The 18,045-nt window shown below is 39.4% G+C and overlaps 2 protein-coding genes across 5 annotated transcripts in view; both read right to left on the reverse strand.

Moving 5' to 3' along the window:
* The window catches only part of KCNE2 (potassium voltage-gated channel subfamily E regulatory subunit 2), a 232,155-nt gene that overhangs the window by 74,725 nt on the left and 139,385 nt on the right, over nt 1–18,045 (reverse strand). The window lies entirely within an intron of this gene.
* Nucleotides 690–18,045, reverse strand: part of CLIC6 (chloride intracellular channel 6) — a 137,423-nt gene continuing 120,067 nt past the window's right edge. For all 4 annotated transcript variants that reach the window (XM_081198763.1, XM_081198764.1, XM_081198765.1 and 1 more), the window contains 5 exons: nt 8,569–8,678; nt 7,429–7,554; nt 7,085–7,191; nt 3,937–4,118; nt 690–3,217 (listed from right to left, as the gene is read on the reverse strand). In XM_081198763.1, the coding sequence (XP_081054889.1) occupies nt 3,056–3,217; nt 3,937–4,118; nt 7,085–7,191; nt 7,429–7,554; nt 8,569–8,678 (687 nt within the window). In that variant the 3' untranslated portion in view covers nt 690–3,055. The remainder of the gene's footprint in view (nt 3,218–3,936; nt 4,119–7,084; nt 7,192–7,428; nt 7,555–8,568; nt 8,679–18,045) is intronic.

Here is an 18,045-nt window from a genome sequence, read left to right on the forward strand (position 1 = left end):
AAGAATTTCAGGTACAGGAAATCTAAGAGTAAATAGTACCAACACTAGAGCAATAGATTTGGTGGCCTATGCAAGTATGTTGGAATGAATAGAGGAGAGTGAGGAAGCTTATGCAAGTCATCTTCCAGTAAAACTTTTTACTGGGGTTAACTCTTAAAAAGGTACCTTTTTGCATCAAATGCTAAAGAATGAACTCCGGTGATCAAAACACAATATGCACTGTTCTGTGGCATGCCAGCGACTAATGCAGAAGTCCTTATAAGTGAATGAGTCTCTTGAAGCCATTCAAAAGATAGTCAAAAGCCACTTGCTCTTTGTGGGACTATATTACGCAGTGTCTTAATGTTGTGTGTGTTTTCCTCACGTATCAAATTCCATGGAAGTAACAGCCAAACTTTTCCTTTCATGTCCTTGCCCCTCTGGTTTCACATCATGGAATAACTTAATATCCTCTCTATTTGCTTCACAGGAAAGGTGAAGCCTTACATTTGTACATCATACTAGAAATCAAAGGTGCAAAGAGTTTCTAATATTTTAAAAGACTGAGCACAATGCAGCTACAGCAAAGCGCTTTTCACTTAGGCAATTGGGCAGAGTTATGTTTCAGATTTTTCCATTTCATTCCTTTATCTCAAAATGCAAACTAGTGTCAGTATGTTCTTAAAGAAAAATAAGCACAATACAACATATTTAAGTCAGAATTGGTGTATTTTCTTTTCAGGTTTGTAAGGCATATTAAACAACTACAATGATTTTTTGTGCGGTTTAAATTATATAGACGTCTGAAGATGAGGGGGAAACAGAAATATTTCTTTCATGCATACTAAAAAGTCAAACTCAGCATTTAATCTTGGTATTGTAAAATAGTTTAAGTTTTAAACAGGTTCACTCTATAGATTGGAAAAAATTGCAGGATTTAGCACTGTTTACATTAATCACAAAGAATGTGAAGCATGCTACACAAAGTACATTTTCATGATTATACAGTACAGAAGTAATATATCTTTAAAATAGAAAATCCACACTGTTGTAAAATTGGTAAGAAAAGTAGTCATCTTCTTGAGATGAAATATTTTCCTATTCTAAAAAAAGTTCAGCTTATCAAATATACATTTTAATCAATCTTATATGGGGACAACTATACAGAGGAACTGATAGATGCTACACTTAGTGGAGAGAATTCCTAGTAGCCACAGTATAATCCAGTAGGTTTTGTCTGCTGTTGTGGCTCTTTTGTTCCTTTACACTTTGAACATGAACTTTCAGAAACATCACAGTAATAAAACGTGTTTTCTGCTAATCAATGTATATTTTTCAAAGACGTCCAAATGAATCCTGCTCCTAAAACAAGGATAAAGGGACCTCCTCTTCCTCAAAATTGAACAGCATTTGTGAATTTTATAAAACAATGAGGTGAGTAGGAAGAGGCCCCATTTCAATAGCCTGAGGAAATGTTTTCATTTAGACCAGGTTTACCCATGCCTGTTCATCACTTGATGACTGCAGCATGTGCTATTGAGCCATCTCAGAGCAATACCATGATGGAGGTTCCACGTCATCTGAAGACAAGAGGGTTTTTTTAATGCATTCAGTTCACAAACTGTGTTTTAAATTTTCAAGTGTTGATTAATCAAGCAATGTACATGCACTTCTTAATAAGCCCTTAACCTCTGGTTTTCAGAGTGCCTTACTAAGGAAAGACCTCATTAACTTCAAGTAAGCTTGAACACTTCAAGCCTTGGAGCAGCAGGGTGGGATTCAACAGCTATTAATTGCACAGTCCCTGCAGAGGCAAATCTGGTACAGCACACAGAATTTGCCCACAGCTTTGTAGCCGAGAGGTGGAGCTTCAGGAAGAGGGAATGTATTTTTTTAACAAAATTTGACCCAGCCCTTTTATTTGTATTCAAATGATATAATCTGTTACTTTCTATTATTTACACAGGTGAGTACAGTTTGTACACATGTGTTGTACACATGGATCTTGTGAGACAGAATGAACCGATTTCTGCTTTAAAAATACTTCAGTTGCTGAATACATTTGGCAATAGCTTAGAAATAAAATAAAAATTGTGACACTGACATCTGTGAGAAGCAGAAATCAGAGGTGGGAGATTAGCAACTTGTGTGGTAGGCATAGAGAAAGGGCTTAAGGCTCCTAAATCTGTTCAGGGTATCACAGGGAACCCGTGATAAACCCTTCTGAGTATCCAGTCTGACTTCCTTTCACCAATAAATGACCATCACCACACACAGCACCTGAAATTAGATGTAGGAGCTTTGAGGACAGTCTTGGCTCATGGATAGCTTTGAGCTATGGCATAGCTGTTTTTAGATATTGTAATGTTGCTACAGTGGAATGTTTTCTGACATTGCAGTGCCATTGTTCATTTGTACATATGTCCCAGCCTAAGTAGTAAGAAGCTGATGCAACAAAGCTTAGGGCTGTAAGCCACACAACATGTAAACAAGTCATTTGCAGCATGCCGGCCATAATGTTGAAGGGGGTCTAGAAGCATATGATACAAGCCCATGGCTTAAGGGCAGAGATACAAGAAATGGCACATGGTAGACTAGATACACTGCAAATTCCCCTGAGGTGACTGCCCCTCAAAACAGTACAATCCACATTTCTTAAAATCCATAGGTGTTCTCCCATTGACCAACCAAAAACGGACTTTATCTAATTCTCTCTGTCCTGATAGGGTGATCAATGCTTACAGAAATACCTTTAACTATTGTTTTGAAATTTTAAAGCTGCAATTACTATGTAATCTAGATTCTAATATTGCTGCAAATGTTTTGAGTTTTGTTCTATTGCCAAAAAATAATACATATATTTGCATGTGCGTATGCGCATATGTGCAATGTGACAAATATACAATTATACTATACTTGAATTAGCAGATCAATAAAATAATTATTTCACAAGGATTGGCCAGTTTCATAACTTGAAACTTTGCAGCAGAGCAGACTCTTCATTTTATTCTTGAGGTTTTCCTTCTTTTTAAAAATCAAGCTCACTGAAGATATATAGAAATAGAAGATTCTTGATTTATTTCATTCTTTTTGCAACATCCAAATAGGCGAACTCTATTTCCCGATCTGCAGGACAAGTATTTGTGAACTCGTCTCTCGCATATGCATTGTTCAAATATCTCCAGATTCCAGTCATTTCAGATGGAAATTCAAAATTTCTGTATTTCTTTGCCACAACCTAACAGAGAGAAAAGGAAATCATCATACACATGGCAACATCACAGTTAGATTACACTCTATATGAAGATGCCTTTGAAGATGGCTCAGAGGCTCCAGTTGATGCAGAATACTGCTATTCTGATTCTGCAGGGCATAAAACAGAAGTCACATTCACTAATTCTTCAAGATCTACTCTGGCTGCCTATAAGCCTATAGCCTACTCCAAGGTATTGATGTTGGCTTAAAAGGCTCTAAATGGCTTGGGAACCAAGTACCTGTTTGAGCAAGCTTCCCATTATGTGTCAGCACAGCAACAAAGATTTGCAGAGGGGGCCCTCCTCGTAAAGGTAAGGTAAAGGCAAAGAACCCCTGGATGGTTAAGTCCCGTCAAAGGCGGCTATGGGATGGGGCACTCATCTCGCTTTTCAGGCCGAGGGAGCCTGAGTAGTGTTCAGGATAGCAACCCACGCAAGCGCTTTCTTCCTTGTGAAACTTCCTACCTCTGGGAATACATTAGACATCTTCTCTAGATTAGTTATCTAGATTGTTTAAGATGGACCTTTTCACATAGATCTTCAAATCCTTGTGAGAGTGTGAACAAATTAATTTACTGAACAGTCCATTCGAAATACTGTGTTGCTGTCATTGGTGTTAAGGACTTTGATACCTTATTCCATACATTTTATTGCCTTCTGGTTCAAGGGTAAACAAGCACAGTACAGAAAGGAAAATCCAGACCTTGATGATATGTAGTTTTGGCAAGAGATTGCAGTCTGCTAGCGTGAGCTCATCTCCATCTAGGAATTTCCTTGTGGAAACAGTGAGTTCTTCAGTACTATAGGCATCAATTTCTTCAGGCAAGGGGGCATTTAAGTAGTTATTCAGTTTCCTCAAAGCCTTAAGCAATGATTTTTCCAAATCTAGAATCAAAGAAGAATAGAATAGAATAGAATTCCTAGCAGAGTTTGGAAATCTGTGATGATTGACATGTGGCCCAAACAATACCCACCAGGAAGAAGAGGGAAGTAGCCACATGTTCAGGAGGACCTCAAGATTTGGAGAAACAGAAAAAATAGAGAGAGACAATGAACTCAAATGTTTAACCTACCTCCACCCTCAATAGGACAAACTGGCAAAAATGTATGTTTGTGTGTGGTGTGTGTGGCCATATACAGTGGTACCTCGGGTTAAGTACTTAATTCGTTCCGGAGAGCTGTTCTTAACCTGAAACTGTTCTTAACCTGAAGCACCACATTAGCTAATGGGGCCTCCTGCTGCCGCTGCGCCACCGGAGCATGATTTCTGTTCTCATCCTGAGGTAAAGTTCTTAACCCGAGGTAATATTTCTGGGTTAGTGGAGTCTAGAACCTGAAGCGTCTGTCACCTGAAGCATATGTAACCCGAGGTACCACTGTATACAAAAAGGGCGGGGGAAAGCTCCAGAGATCAAATCCAGACTGTGGAGCCACTCATCAAAGCTCAGAGCACAAATTGGATTCAAACTACAGTGGTACCTCAGGTTACAGACGCTTCAGGTTACAGACGTTTCAGGTTACAGACTCCGCTAACCTGGAAGTAGTACCTCAGGTTAAAAACTTTACCTCAGGATGAGAACAGAAATCACTAAATGCGGCGCGGCAACAGTGGGAGGCCCCATCAGCTAAAGTGGTGCTTCAGGTTAAGAACAGTTTCAGGTTAAGAACGGACCTCCAGAACGAATTAAGTTCTTAACCTAAGGTACCACTGTATAGTGGGAGCAGGGAGGCAGGGATGGCTCTGGTTGATAGAGGAGGAGGCAGAAGAAAGAGTTAGGCAGTGGGAGAAAGCAGAAAGCAGACTGATACTGAACAAAGATGTAGAAAGGACAGAGCACATGGAGGAAGTGTGGGTTTTTTATGGGGTATGAAGCATTAAAAAATCCACCTCATGGACAAACCCCACAAGAATCAGCCAAATGTTTCTTGATCATGCTTGATAGTCATGAAATGTTGACTGTCATTTAGAACAGACAAAGAGAAAACTGAGAGGGGAGGCAGAATGGAGTATAATATTTTGGAAGAGGGTATGGCTGGCTGGCTGGCTAGCTAGCTGGAACCATAAACAAAAGCACTCCATACTGCAACATTTTGTCGCAGGTCTAACTTTTACTATTAAAAAAAATTGTATTAACACAAAAAGTCATTTTGATACAACAAATAAACATCAAACCTATCCAAACAGTGAAGTCCCTGAGTAAGCTTCTTTCATTCACATTAGTTAGGATACATGCAATAATGTTTTACAGGTATACATGGAGCAAACATATTTGATATGGCTATCTGCAACAAGAAGATAGGTCAGTGGAAAAAGTGTTTGCTGTAACTCTGCAATATACAGTGAAGACATGGTCTATTTCCTTGTATCTGCATATGTGCAAACAGTTGTCATTTAAACAGGCAATGAACTGCGACACAATTTTGGAAAGTTGGCATTCACAGGCAAATTATCTGCATTTGCAGAACAAATTATGTGCACGCTCATTGCACGCTCATACAAATCGGCAGTTCATTTGTTTACAAAGCCACTTTTTTGTTTTGTATAAATAAGTTGTCTAACCATATCCCTCCTATAGTTTAAAAACTATAGAGTCCAATTCCCATCAGCCCTAGCCAGCATGGACAATGGTCAGAAATTATGGGAGCTTCGGTCCAGCATCTAGAGGGCCATAGGACAGCCATCTCTGGTCCAGAACGCTAGAACAGTGGTTTCTACCATTCAGAATAAAGCTTGCAGTCTACAAGGCTCAATACTTACTCAACAAAGACATGTTGGAGTAAATACCACAAACTTGCTATATATTATACTACCAACATTACCGTATAGGCCTGAATATAAGCCACACTCCCCCCCCCCCCATTATGACCATGAAAAGTTAAAGTGCGACTTACAATTGTGACCTTACAAGAATCCTGATATCACTTCTGAAACAGACATACAGTGAACCCCCCTTTAACTCTTTAACTCCTGCTGGAGCCCTGGTAAGCACACCGGGTGGCACCATGCAACCCCCCCTCTGCTGTGTGCCCCCTGCAGAATGTCTCTTCTTGCCCAGCCAGCCCCCACTGCTGTTAGGGAGCAAGGGGGTGCCCACCCGGCATGGGGGGGGCAGCCGGTGGCAGGTTGCAGGTGCTTGGGTGGGCCGCCACCTCCGCCACCGCCCTATGCAAACCTCCCCCCAGCTGCACTGTATAGGGCTGGCGCTTCGGGGGAGTGTTGGGGCACCTTCGGCAGCCCCCCATCATTTCCCAGTGCGCCCTGCTGGTCCTCTAGGGCCGCAATTTTTAGCACAGACCATGTTGGCGCCACCAATTTTAAGGGAGCGGCTTATATTCGGGTATTGTCATTTTTTCCTCCCCCCCCCCCCGAATTTTAAAGGTGCAGCTTATATTCGGGGAGGCAGTACGGTACTATTTATACTAAAATGATACTGGACAGCAAAAGATAGCACAAAATAGCTTATGCTATGATATATATCACTTATGAAACACTAATTATTCTAATCAATTTCTATAATGCCAGTGAAAGCTGCCTGTTTTTCCTCCGGAATTGTTTTGACAGTATTAGCAAAGTGCAGTACTATTGGAAAAAGGAGAGAGAAAAGAAGGTAACATCTATGAACTATAGGTGTATATAACTGATTCCCCCATTTGAGAGATCCACCAGTACCATCCTGACTGCAACAGTCACAGCATCCATCACCATTGTCAGCTCAGACATGTTTACATGCTTAGCAACAAATATAAGGCAGGAAACACCGAACTTTGACAAATGGCCAAAAATTAATGTAGGCATACAGGGAGCCAAAGGCATTTGTTCACAGTAACAATACAAAGGTTTTAATACTTACTTTCATTGGCATCTTTTCTTGTGTTTTTAATGAACGCAGAAAATTTAGCAAACACATCGTTTCCTGCAGAGTAAGATTCCAGATGATTTGGTGCAAGTTTGGGATATCTGAAGAATTTAAGACATAATAATTTAATCCTAACTCAGCGCTTCTCAACAATTTACTTAGGAGGTTCCTGATTGGGCTCATATTTCAATAAGACTCAGCTGTGACAATCATATATATTAATCATATGTTAACTACCTTAATTTTTTCCATTCCATGGTCTATATAACTTATTGATCTAAAACAACAGCCAACACATATTCCGCTTCCATTGAATACAGCATAGCCAAGTACAATACCTTGGAGGTGCTAATTTTTCTTCTAGGAATTCCTCGATTTTATTCACATCTATTTTCACATCACCGTCAAAAGTCATAAATGGAGGATTTGTTCCTGGAGCTAGCTTCTGTAAGTCTGCAGGCTTCCTAAAATGAGACAAACATTCTTTTTTAGAAGAAACCTATCCTGCTAGATAAACCTTTCTTTTAAAGTTAGCAATCTGATTTGGCATTAAAAATATTGATTTCTGAGGCTGCACTCCTATGCAGCAATAATTTCCATTGACCTAACCAGGGCTTACTTCTGAGAATATATGTATATATGTGCTCTGAATGTCATACTACTTAAAGATACGTTTTGCAGGATGGAATAATCAGATTTAGCAATCTGGAGACAACGAAGTGTGCTTAAATTCAGTTGAATTTAATATGCATATAATATTTACTGAGAACTTAAATTCCATTGCTTTAAATTGGCCTTTTCTGCTCCATTTTCTTTGACTGTATTCAGCATGAGAGTGGGGAATAATTTTTTGTCTCATGCTCTTGTTACTTTTGATCTGTAAAAAAAGGGATGTAGCTAACATTATAAGATTTTCATCAACAAATGTTGCAAGAAGAACAGGTGCTTTAGTCAAATTGAGCTGCGAATGTGAGCTACACAATTATGAGAATAAAAGTTGCTGGGATCCAAATAAAAGCTAACAGCACATTTCATTCCCAGAACTGCTTACCCTACATTCCTAGCTCAGTTTGAAAGGAAATCGAAAGAAAATGTCCAAGTCAACTCCCCAATCTCCAGGACACCCACAGAATTTGGTGTCAATTTTATACATCAGTTTAGTTTTCAGTACACCATTCCGATATTTTATAATGGTTCATGTATCCAGTGCTTTTTTTTCTAAAAAAAATGTTTAGGGGTACTCTCATTTTCCAACTCATATTGAAATACTACCCCTCAATGAGCCCAAACTTAGATTCACAAAATATTTAGGGGTATGTGTACCCCTGCATCCCCCCAGAAAAAGCACTGTGTATATCCAAAGAAAAAATATAAATAAATAAATGTTTCTCAGAGTAATTAGAGATGAGTGCTCCTAATGTAAGGCTTTCAAAGACTTTCGGTTTTTATTTTAAAAATGAAAATGAAATATAACTCACCGTTTCAAATCCACAGTGGTAACATTAAATATGACACCCTTTAACCAGAGAATCATGAAGAGGCGCTGAGAAAATGGACAGTTTCCAATACTCTCCCCATCACTACCAGCCTAAAACAAATAACACTATTTTTAATTAAACAATGACATTAGTAATTGTTGCCAAAATGCAAAAGTGAAAGCCCTGCAATAAGCAAATACAATCTAACTGAAATAATTCTTCTCAAGTATTTCGGGATGGTTTCTTTCCACCTTTCCTTCAGTCATGCAGTGATGAAACTGCAGTTGCAAACCCGTTCCCCCACAAACTCTTGCATTCCTTTGCATCTAAATAGAAAGCAGAAATCCAAATATGTTTTATACTGTTTTGCATTTTTTGTACCTTAAAAGCTGCAATTGATTAACTTGAGTCCTGCATGGATGTCCTTGTCAGGAAAACTTGGCAACCCCAGAAGATTTTCTTTAGAGAATTCCTCTTCCAGTTACCGTATTTTTCGCTCTATAACACGCACCCGACCATAACACGCATGTAGTTTTTAGAGGAGGAAAATCCGTAAGCATGCCACCCATAGGCATTCCCTCCATAACACGCACAGACATTTCCCCTTACTTTCTAGGAGGAAAAAAGTGAGTGTTATGGTGCAAAAAATACGGTAATTGCCATTTCATATTTACTTATGTCAGAAACAAAAATGTAAAACCCCATTGCTTAGGACTTCTTGGGTGTTAGTGTCTTCTGAATTGCAACCTATTATCAATAAACACTTTTAATAATAAAGTGGCAGCCGATGTAGTATTCCTAGGGTAACAGAATAGTCTTCTCAAAAGAAAGACTATTCAGATTTTAAAACTTTACAATGAAATTTAATGGATTAAAGAACGTCACAGTCAAGATCCTGTTTCCATTAAATATAAAGGTTTAAAGCTTGGCTTGCTCTAACAATTTGTTTCCCCAAAAAGTTAAATCATTATTGCCAAAGTGCTAGCTTGATTTTTCTCTAGCCACCTTGGAGACTGTAAATTTTAGAGTCGCAATCATCAGACTCTACTTTCCAGGCCAGATACACAGATGAAGAATGTGTTAGCATGAGAACTGCAGAAACAAAGCAGTCAATAGATTCATTAATTCATTTCTAAATTGAAAAGACAAATAATGTACAGTCTAGTTACTGATACTGACTCAGCATCACTTGCCAATAAGGTATCCTGTCTTAAGTAAGAGATGCTTGGATGCATTCTGCAGTGCTGTAGCATGAACTTCAAAAATGTACTCAAGCCTGCCTCACCCTTGAACAGCATAGAATTTCAGTCTTTCTTGGAAAGCATTTAATTTCCACAGCAAAGTTTCTCCATTTTGATTTCTTGATTTAATACAACACAACATATAAGTGATTTATATTTGTGTCTCAACAGAAAGGGATCTAAATGAAATAGGCAGGTTGGGTCAAACAAGTTTTGGACTTTTAAATGAGCCCTTATGCTATTTCAACTTTCAAATGCATTTGAATGTAATGTCTGCACTACAATTTATGAATTGAACTGTGATTAATCAAATCATGCATTTTTATTAATCAAACACTCAAAGTTTATTAAATGAGAAATGAAAATCCTCAAGGTTTCTTGAATCAGAAAAGAAAATATCAATATGTGAATAAACAGTTTTATTCACTTTCCTTTTGAGCACTCATGTCAGGAGTAGGGAACACAATTTCCTTCCTGTCAAATCACTTGATGCCACAATGACATCGGTGATTTGCCAGAACTTTTAAAAGTCTTCCACAGTGCCTTGCAAAAATCCTACTACACTGCTGATCACAGGCTAGAAGTCACCACCTGTCAGGTGATGAACAATGACTTCAAGCCAGGTTTGGTTAGTGATCAGCTGTGCAGTTGAGCTCTCCATAGGAGCTCAGCCACACAGCCAATCGCTGCAAAAAGGAGGCTTGAAGTCTTTACACAGGAAACTGCTGTGCAGCTGTTCCAGCCACATCTGACATCACATCTGACATGGGTATGGTCTGGGGGAAACAGCCTTCTGGGACAAATTGGGCCTGCCCAAATATGCTCACAGACTGGAGGTTCCCCCACCACATGCTGTATGCTCTCCCCATGATTCCATGACTGGCTATGCACATAGTTGGTACATTGCCCCATAGAGGTGGAATTCAGTGCATGGAAATTGGTACAGGATGTACTGTGTGCGGGTAAACAAGAGAACCAGCATAGATGGCTGCATGTGAAGTCAATTGTTTATCCTTCCTCTGAGCCACTAATTACTATCTGCTTCTGAATCCTACTGTGACCGTGCAGTCCCATCAAATTACCATGTGCGGAACTAGTCATATACAGCCCCCTTTGCTATGTGGGTGTCTCATTCAAGACTCATCAGTGCAGCATCTATGGGTATAATTATGGAATAGAGGTAGGCAAATGGTTCCAGGAAAATAACCATTATTAAATTGCATCCTGCAACTATTTTTATTTATTTCATTAGGGTGCCACTAGCAGCTACATGAATTCACTTCTGTAATGAGTTTAAGTGGATCATTGATAGGTCTTTTATAAAAGTGTGTTATTAAAAAGCAATCCAGCCAAAGTAAAGCACATCCAATCTAACCAGTTTCAATGGAAGAATTAAATGCAAAATCAATCCCCCCTGAAGTAAACTGGATTTAAATCTGCTAGACTCATGTGTATTGTGCACAAAAGTTTTCTGTGTCGTAAAACAGAACTTCAGTCTTTGCCGTTCTTGAAAATAGTGTCTTCATTGAGTGAGGCAAACCCAGCTAACACCTGGATTTTATAAAAGTGTGCCACCTAGTGGTGCTGTAATATCTAGAATGTGCTGTGTAGTATAACTTTTACAAGCACCTTTCACTGTGGAGAGAAACATAATGCATCCTGTGTAAAAGTATTAGGGTTATGTCTGGAACTCATATCTTAGACTTAACATTGATGTTAGTTAATATTGTTTATTTTGTTATTCATAATGTTCTTTTCTATTGAGGATTTATTTGGTCGTCAAGTTAACAACCTTAAGTACTTTTTAATGTAAAGGTGGTATACAAATGAAATAAATAACCTGTACTCTGTCTGTCTGTCTGTCTGTCTGTCTGTCTGTCTGTCTGTCTGTCTGCTCGACCACTCCACAGGTTTTTATTTAAACTTAAATAAACCAGAACTTTTTACCTTAATAATAGGCCCTTGAATGGCACAGTTTGAGAACTGTGGCAAAAGAGCAGCAGGGGAGAGAAACTCCTCTGCCTTTTCTTGAACTGCATAAGCCACATGCCCCTAATATAACCTGTATCTGCCCCTTCCGCTTGTGAGGTAAAAATCCCCCTCAGCCCTCCATGGCTCAATTAACCTTAATCACTAGCTAAATATACACACCCAGTGGAAAACAGAGGTATATTTCTCCTACAAACTTCACAGCATTTTTTTCAGAATTAGTTTCATCTGTATTTTTATATTTTCAGACGTAAAAAAAAATAAAAAATTAGAAACAGTCAAAAGCCTGATACGGAATGGTGTGTTGTTTGACGTAGCTGGCACTTTTGGCTACTTTGCATATTCCTTTACAGGTCACTGGATTAAAGGGGTGATATTCTTAGCCTACACAGATCAAAACTGAATTGTTCTTCCTCGTAAATTCTGCTGAAAGATCCAGTTCCTTCTGCACTTCCCCCCTTAAACTGAGTAGAACAAGGTCAGAAGTACACAAGCAACGAATCAAATTCTATTTGCTATTTATCCTTTTGCAAGAATTATGGTTTCAAGGTGCCAATGCTATTTCTAATCCGTATTTAATAACATGGCAGGAGACCAGCTGAACACTGTACATCAATAAGCAGGGGGGAGAACTTTATAGCCTTGTTAAATTCTTAAGGGGAATTATTTTAACAAAAGAGCATTATATTCTGGAACACATTATAGGGCTGGGAAAAACAGATTAACTGGTACTTTAATTACACATCCTGTTTTATAGTTTAACATATGATACTTCACATTTTGTATATTTCTCACTCCTCTAAATGGAAGACACATTTGAAATAAAAAATCTATAATGTACCATGAACAAATACTTTTAAAAACATGAGAGGGCATTGGGAAAGCTTGGCAGGGATTAGATAGAGAAGGAAGCAATCTAGCAGTGATAATCCTAATTCCTGTTTTGGGGCCAAATGGTGAAGTTAAAACATGAAAAGAATTGTTCTCTCCTTTGTGGGCAGGATTTTTTTATTTTTAAGTTAAAGATGGAAAATACCCTGGGTGCATTTTGTGAATAAAGGACTTGAATAAGTGGGGGGTAACCACCTTTCACCATGAGAAACCTAAAACCTTGGTAAAAGTTTGGAAAGTGGAACCAATGAGAACAGCAGTAGAGTAGTGCACAGAATAACATTGCTTAACACCACTGCTGTTAGTGGGGCTGAAAATGAGCAGTGGTGAAGTCATGTCAGGAGAGCAGAAGGACTTGTCTTATGTGAAATTCAAATCTTCCTCAGATTTCCCCCCAGAACCTATTGCAAGCATCACTCAATCTAATGGCAAACTAGGTGGTGAGTGTTGACAAAAATGGAACCAAAAAATGGGGATACTGAGAAACAAAAATGTTCTAGAATGCTCTGGGAAACTCCAGGGTTTGTAGAAGTACCCCCAACAAACTTCCACAAAATATTAAAAGCTCTAAGGGGAACCCAAAAACAACCAAATGAGGACTGGGGATTTTCCACAACTGTGGAATGTTGCATGTCGATTTGTAAAAGAAAAATGCATAGCCAGGCTGGGAATGGCCTGCTGGAGGGCATGGCTTGTTGGCTTGAACTTGAAACAGCAACACTTCAAGGAAATTAGAATGCCATGCAACATTTTTGCAATATCTGCAATATTACACAAGCAAAAGTGGTGGACTCAATGGAGAGCCAAACATACTGCCCTGCTTTTCCCACTCCATTCTGCCATGGCATCCAATTAACCCTGAACTCAACTACAGCACCCCTACATAAGCATATAAATTACACAGCACTTGGCATGAGCGTTTCTCTCTCGCCTCTTCTTCTTCTTCTTCTTCTTCTTCTTCTTCTTCTTCTTCTTCTTCTGCCTCATGCACTTAGCACAGTGGTGTCAACTGTGCTCTTGAAAATTATGGTGAAATGGTCATGGTGAAAAGAGTGAGCACTTTGCATAAAGATCCAGGCCAAGCACAAATATAGCAGACTGCCAACACCTCTCTTCTCAGAACCATTACAGGTACCCCACCACACAGCATTGGTGTCAGAACCCAGCATACTTGGTCTTTTCCTGGTATTCATGAGCCCCAGCAGGGTCCACCAGGGTTGGAAGGTGGTTTGCTCTCCTTCATTAGAAGTTTTAAGGCAGAGGTTGGGTGGCCACCTGTCATGGATGCTTCAGCTGAGAGTCCTGCATTGCAGGGGGCTGCACTAAAAGACCCTAGGGTTGCTTCTAACACTATAATTATATGATTCAATGGATGTCTCCAAAACAACCTAATGACACTTCACACAGTTTTTTTTTATCATTGCCTGATCATTATCCTATGAAAAAATGATTACAATCCTAATCCACTAACATTGGCCGGTATAGTAAATAAATAGTAAATATAGTAAATGGCAAAACTCAATGCATTTCTGGGGCATTTTATGCCACATGTGATTTTTTTTTCTTTCCAGAAGGAAAACAGTAACTACTAACTGGCTGACATTTGCAGGCATGGTACAAGCAACATTTATCAGATTATTACCCTCTTGTCAGTATTTTCATAGAGGAAATCTCTTCTTCATTGTTACTGAATATAGTCTAGAGGTGGGTCCTCACATTCATAAGAGTCTTCCTGCCTATGTTCTTGGCTGTTTCTTGGGTGTCAAGTCACAGCAGAAGGCAGCCTCTTGTACAACAGCACTAATGTCTTGTGTAGCACCTGTCGTAGGGCGGGACCCAAGCTCTGTTGGAAAGATACAACTGTGACTTTGAATTGGGAGTTGCAATTATTATTCCCAGGACCACCACATAAGAAAAACAAGCTAACTAGCAGCTAAAATGATCATTTGGTAATCTATTGGCACATAATCTCTTCACTCTTTAATCAGTACAGAAACAAACATTAGCAAATGGAAATGTATACAGTACTTTATCGCATCATGGGATTTTATTATCAGCACTAAAATCAGATAACCTTCACATGCTATAACACAACTCAAAATAACTTGGTTCTAAGAACAAGAGCTGTGTGATTCCCTCAGATCATCAGACATTAGTGACTGGAATAGGGCTGCATGGTTCTATAGTGATGGCCTACTGCTCTCAACCTTCCCCCCACCCCACCCTGCCCCATATCTCTCTGGCCACTCCTTACTGTGGAGCTGGTAGCCCCTCTCCCCTGGGATCAATAGTGGAAGTTCAGTTCCAGTGACCTGGAAAAAAAGACATAGGCAAAAAGAAGAGTGGAAGGAATGCTGTGGTGGAAGAAGTGGTAGTGTGTGACATCATGAAGGCAACCAAGGGAGCTGAAAGGACAGAGCAGATTTTGAAGATGTGCAGAAGGCTGCAAGGAGAAGGAGATGAAGGAGGTACTGTAGGCATATTACATAAGCAGAAGTCTTTCCACTCAAACAGTTGCAGCACTGGACACCAACCAACCAACCAACCAAATAAATCAAGCAAACAAGCAAGCTATAGGAACCAGCCACAGGGGCTTAATAACACAGTCATTTGAAGAGTTATGAAAGGAATTCATAATTCCAGCTTTTCCTAAGCTGCTAGCATATGTTTTCTGCCTTCTCTATTTAAAAAGCTGCTAAAAAGATGAGTTCAGTAATAAAGAAAGCTTTTTTGATGTTTTTCACACAAAAAATTCATTGCATTCCAAGTTCTAAATATAATACTTTTGAGTAATCTAAGAAATTATGGTGGTCAACATAATTTTTCCAAGATCCAATGTAAATTCATAGTAATCTGGATACATCGAATGTGTCTGTATACCAAGTGAGACCATTTGTCCCTCCATTTCAGTATCAGCTACACTGACTGGTTGTAGCTCGCCAGGGTTTTGGACTTAGGGCTTTCCCAGCTCTACCTGAAGATGCTATGGACTGAACCTAGATCATTTTTCTTGTCGGACAAGTGCTCCACTATGACCCTTCCACAAACAGATGAGTTTTCTTTACATTTTATTCAACTTCCATTTAAAATAACAAGGGATGCAATCCCAGTTCTACTTATCTGGGAGAAAGCATCTGAGTAGATATCATTAGGGCTGCAGTGCAAGTCACTGATGGTGACCGTGTATGGACCCTTCCTTAATAAATGAAAAGCAGGGGTCATTAGTGTAGTGCCAGCAGAAGCAATGCTGCATATGAAGCCTCTGGCTGACCTCTCCCCCCCCCCCCACTCACTGCCCCCTTTGTTCATGTGATGGTGAATGTGATTACCCTTTTCTTCCTCGAAAAGTACCGGTACATAGAGCTGAAAGCAGGAAGTTGAATCAGGGACACTCTTTCCCACTTCATCATTCAGCTCTTTGTGCTTTTAAAAGCTCAGATTCATTCTACTGGATCTGTTAACCAGTTCACTTGGAAAAGGGGTGTTTCTGTACACATGCTTTCTTTCTCTCAGGTTGGGGCTGATTCAGGGGAGGGGGATGCCCACAACACTCATTCAAAAATTTAAAAAGATGCCCAATGACCTAGAAAGATTGGTGATTCCATCAATACAGCAAGCAGGAAGAGTGCTTGCAAATTAAATTAAATTCCATAGATATAAAGCACTAGAGAATAAAATGCCAATAGAGTATGCCACTTGAAACATTTTATTGTAGTTCAGTTCTGGTTAAAGGAGTTATTTATGAGTTCCTGCCATTTCCCCACAAACAGAGGCTGCAAGCAACCTTCTTCCCAAACCGACAAAGTATACGTCCCATTCCCTATGGCTTAAAATCAACTGCACTCTCTTGCCACAGTCTCACAGTGGAGAAGATGGGTTTCCCCTGCTCTCAGAGCATTAGAAAATATTCTGCTGCTCCCATAGTAGTGTCCTGGTTTTGCATTTTAAAAAAAATCCATTTACCTTAAGCAAACCTCAGAGGATCTGCTTTGCTATGGATAAGCATGCAAGCTTATCTGAACTTCCCTGAACTTCTTTAGTAGCAAAGGGACTTTCTCATTTCACTTAAGGAAACACTTGCTTAATAAGACAAAGACCAAGTGCATCGACTTTTTAAAAAACTTGTATGGAATGTTAGTGCTGTAACCGATGAAAATGAAAAACAAAAGTTTCATAGAGCTATTTTCCACCAGAGAGGAGGAAAACCAGGGAAATTATATCTGTGGACAGGGAAAGAGGTTTAAAAAGGCTGTGGGCACAGTAGACGATGACTTGGTGGTGTAGCTCAGTTGGCAAAGCATGAGACTTAATCTTAGGATTGTGGGTTCAAGCTCCATGTTGGGCAAAAAGATTCCTGCACTGCATAGAGTTGGACTAGATGAACCTCATGAATTCTATGATTAATTAACTTAGGCTGAAAAATCATGAGTTTCTATTGTTAGCACTGTAATACATTGAAATAATGGCTCAGTCCCAATAGGAAATTTTATTATACTGGCCCCTGAGAAGAGGAAAAGCCTCCCTCCCTCTGGCCTTGAGGGCCTAACCTTGCATTATCTTTTCACCTGAGCCATACTTTTATCTCATTTGGGTTTGACCATTCTTCTAAAGCAAAGTATTTGGTCATCTACATTTATATGTTGTTTGCTAATAAAGTTCGAGGTCAATTTACATGAAAGTTTGGACTGGACATGCGTTTTAACTGAACTGGATAGATACATAGATGAAGAGGCCAGAACAATAATCTCACTAGAGCAATTGTGGAGGCAAAGGACTTCACTGGTTTAAAAACTTATTTGGATAGCTGTATAAAGGACAGGATATTGGGTTATCTTCTTCTTTGGGAGATACCCATACCTTAAAAAATTAAATCAGGCAGAGTGAAATTGGCCCATTTTTTTAATGTTGTGGCTGGATTTTTCTTGCACTCTTATTCTTTTCTCAGAAATATTTCTGCTGAACACGGTTGCATAAAAAGAATTGCTAACCAAAAACCCGAACATCAGGTGCAAATAACCAAAGCCAAAATAGACCAAAGAATCCTGAGGAGCAGTAGCAGTGCTTAGCAGGCACCCATGATTTTAGGCAAGTTACTCCTCTCATAGATCAACAAATATTCATAATAAAGTACAAACTCTGAGTGACCCTGTATATATTTTCCTATTAACTGCAGTCTCCTTTAATGACACGAGTGTGCATATTTACAAGATTCCCTGCAGAAGCATATATCTGCCAGTTTATTTTAACCTTTCATAAGCAGTTTATCCATATTTTCAGGGATGCAGAATGTGGAACAGGGGTGGCGAACATCAGGCCCAGCAGCCAAATTGCAACTCTCCAAACCTGTATTTCTGGA

This window comes from Podarcis bocagei, assembly GCF_964188305.1.
Source record: "Podarcis bocagei genome assembly, chromosome: 6".
Classification (NCBI taxonomy): Eukaryota; Metazoa; Chordata; class Lepidosauria; order Squamata; family Lacertidae; genus Podarcis; species Podarcis bocagei.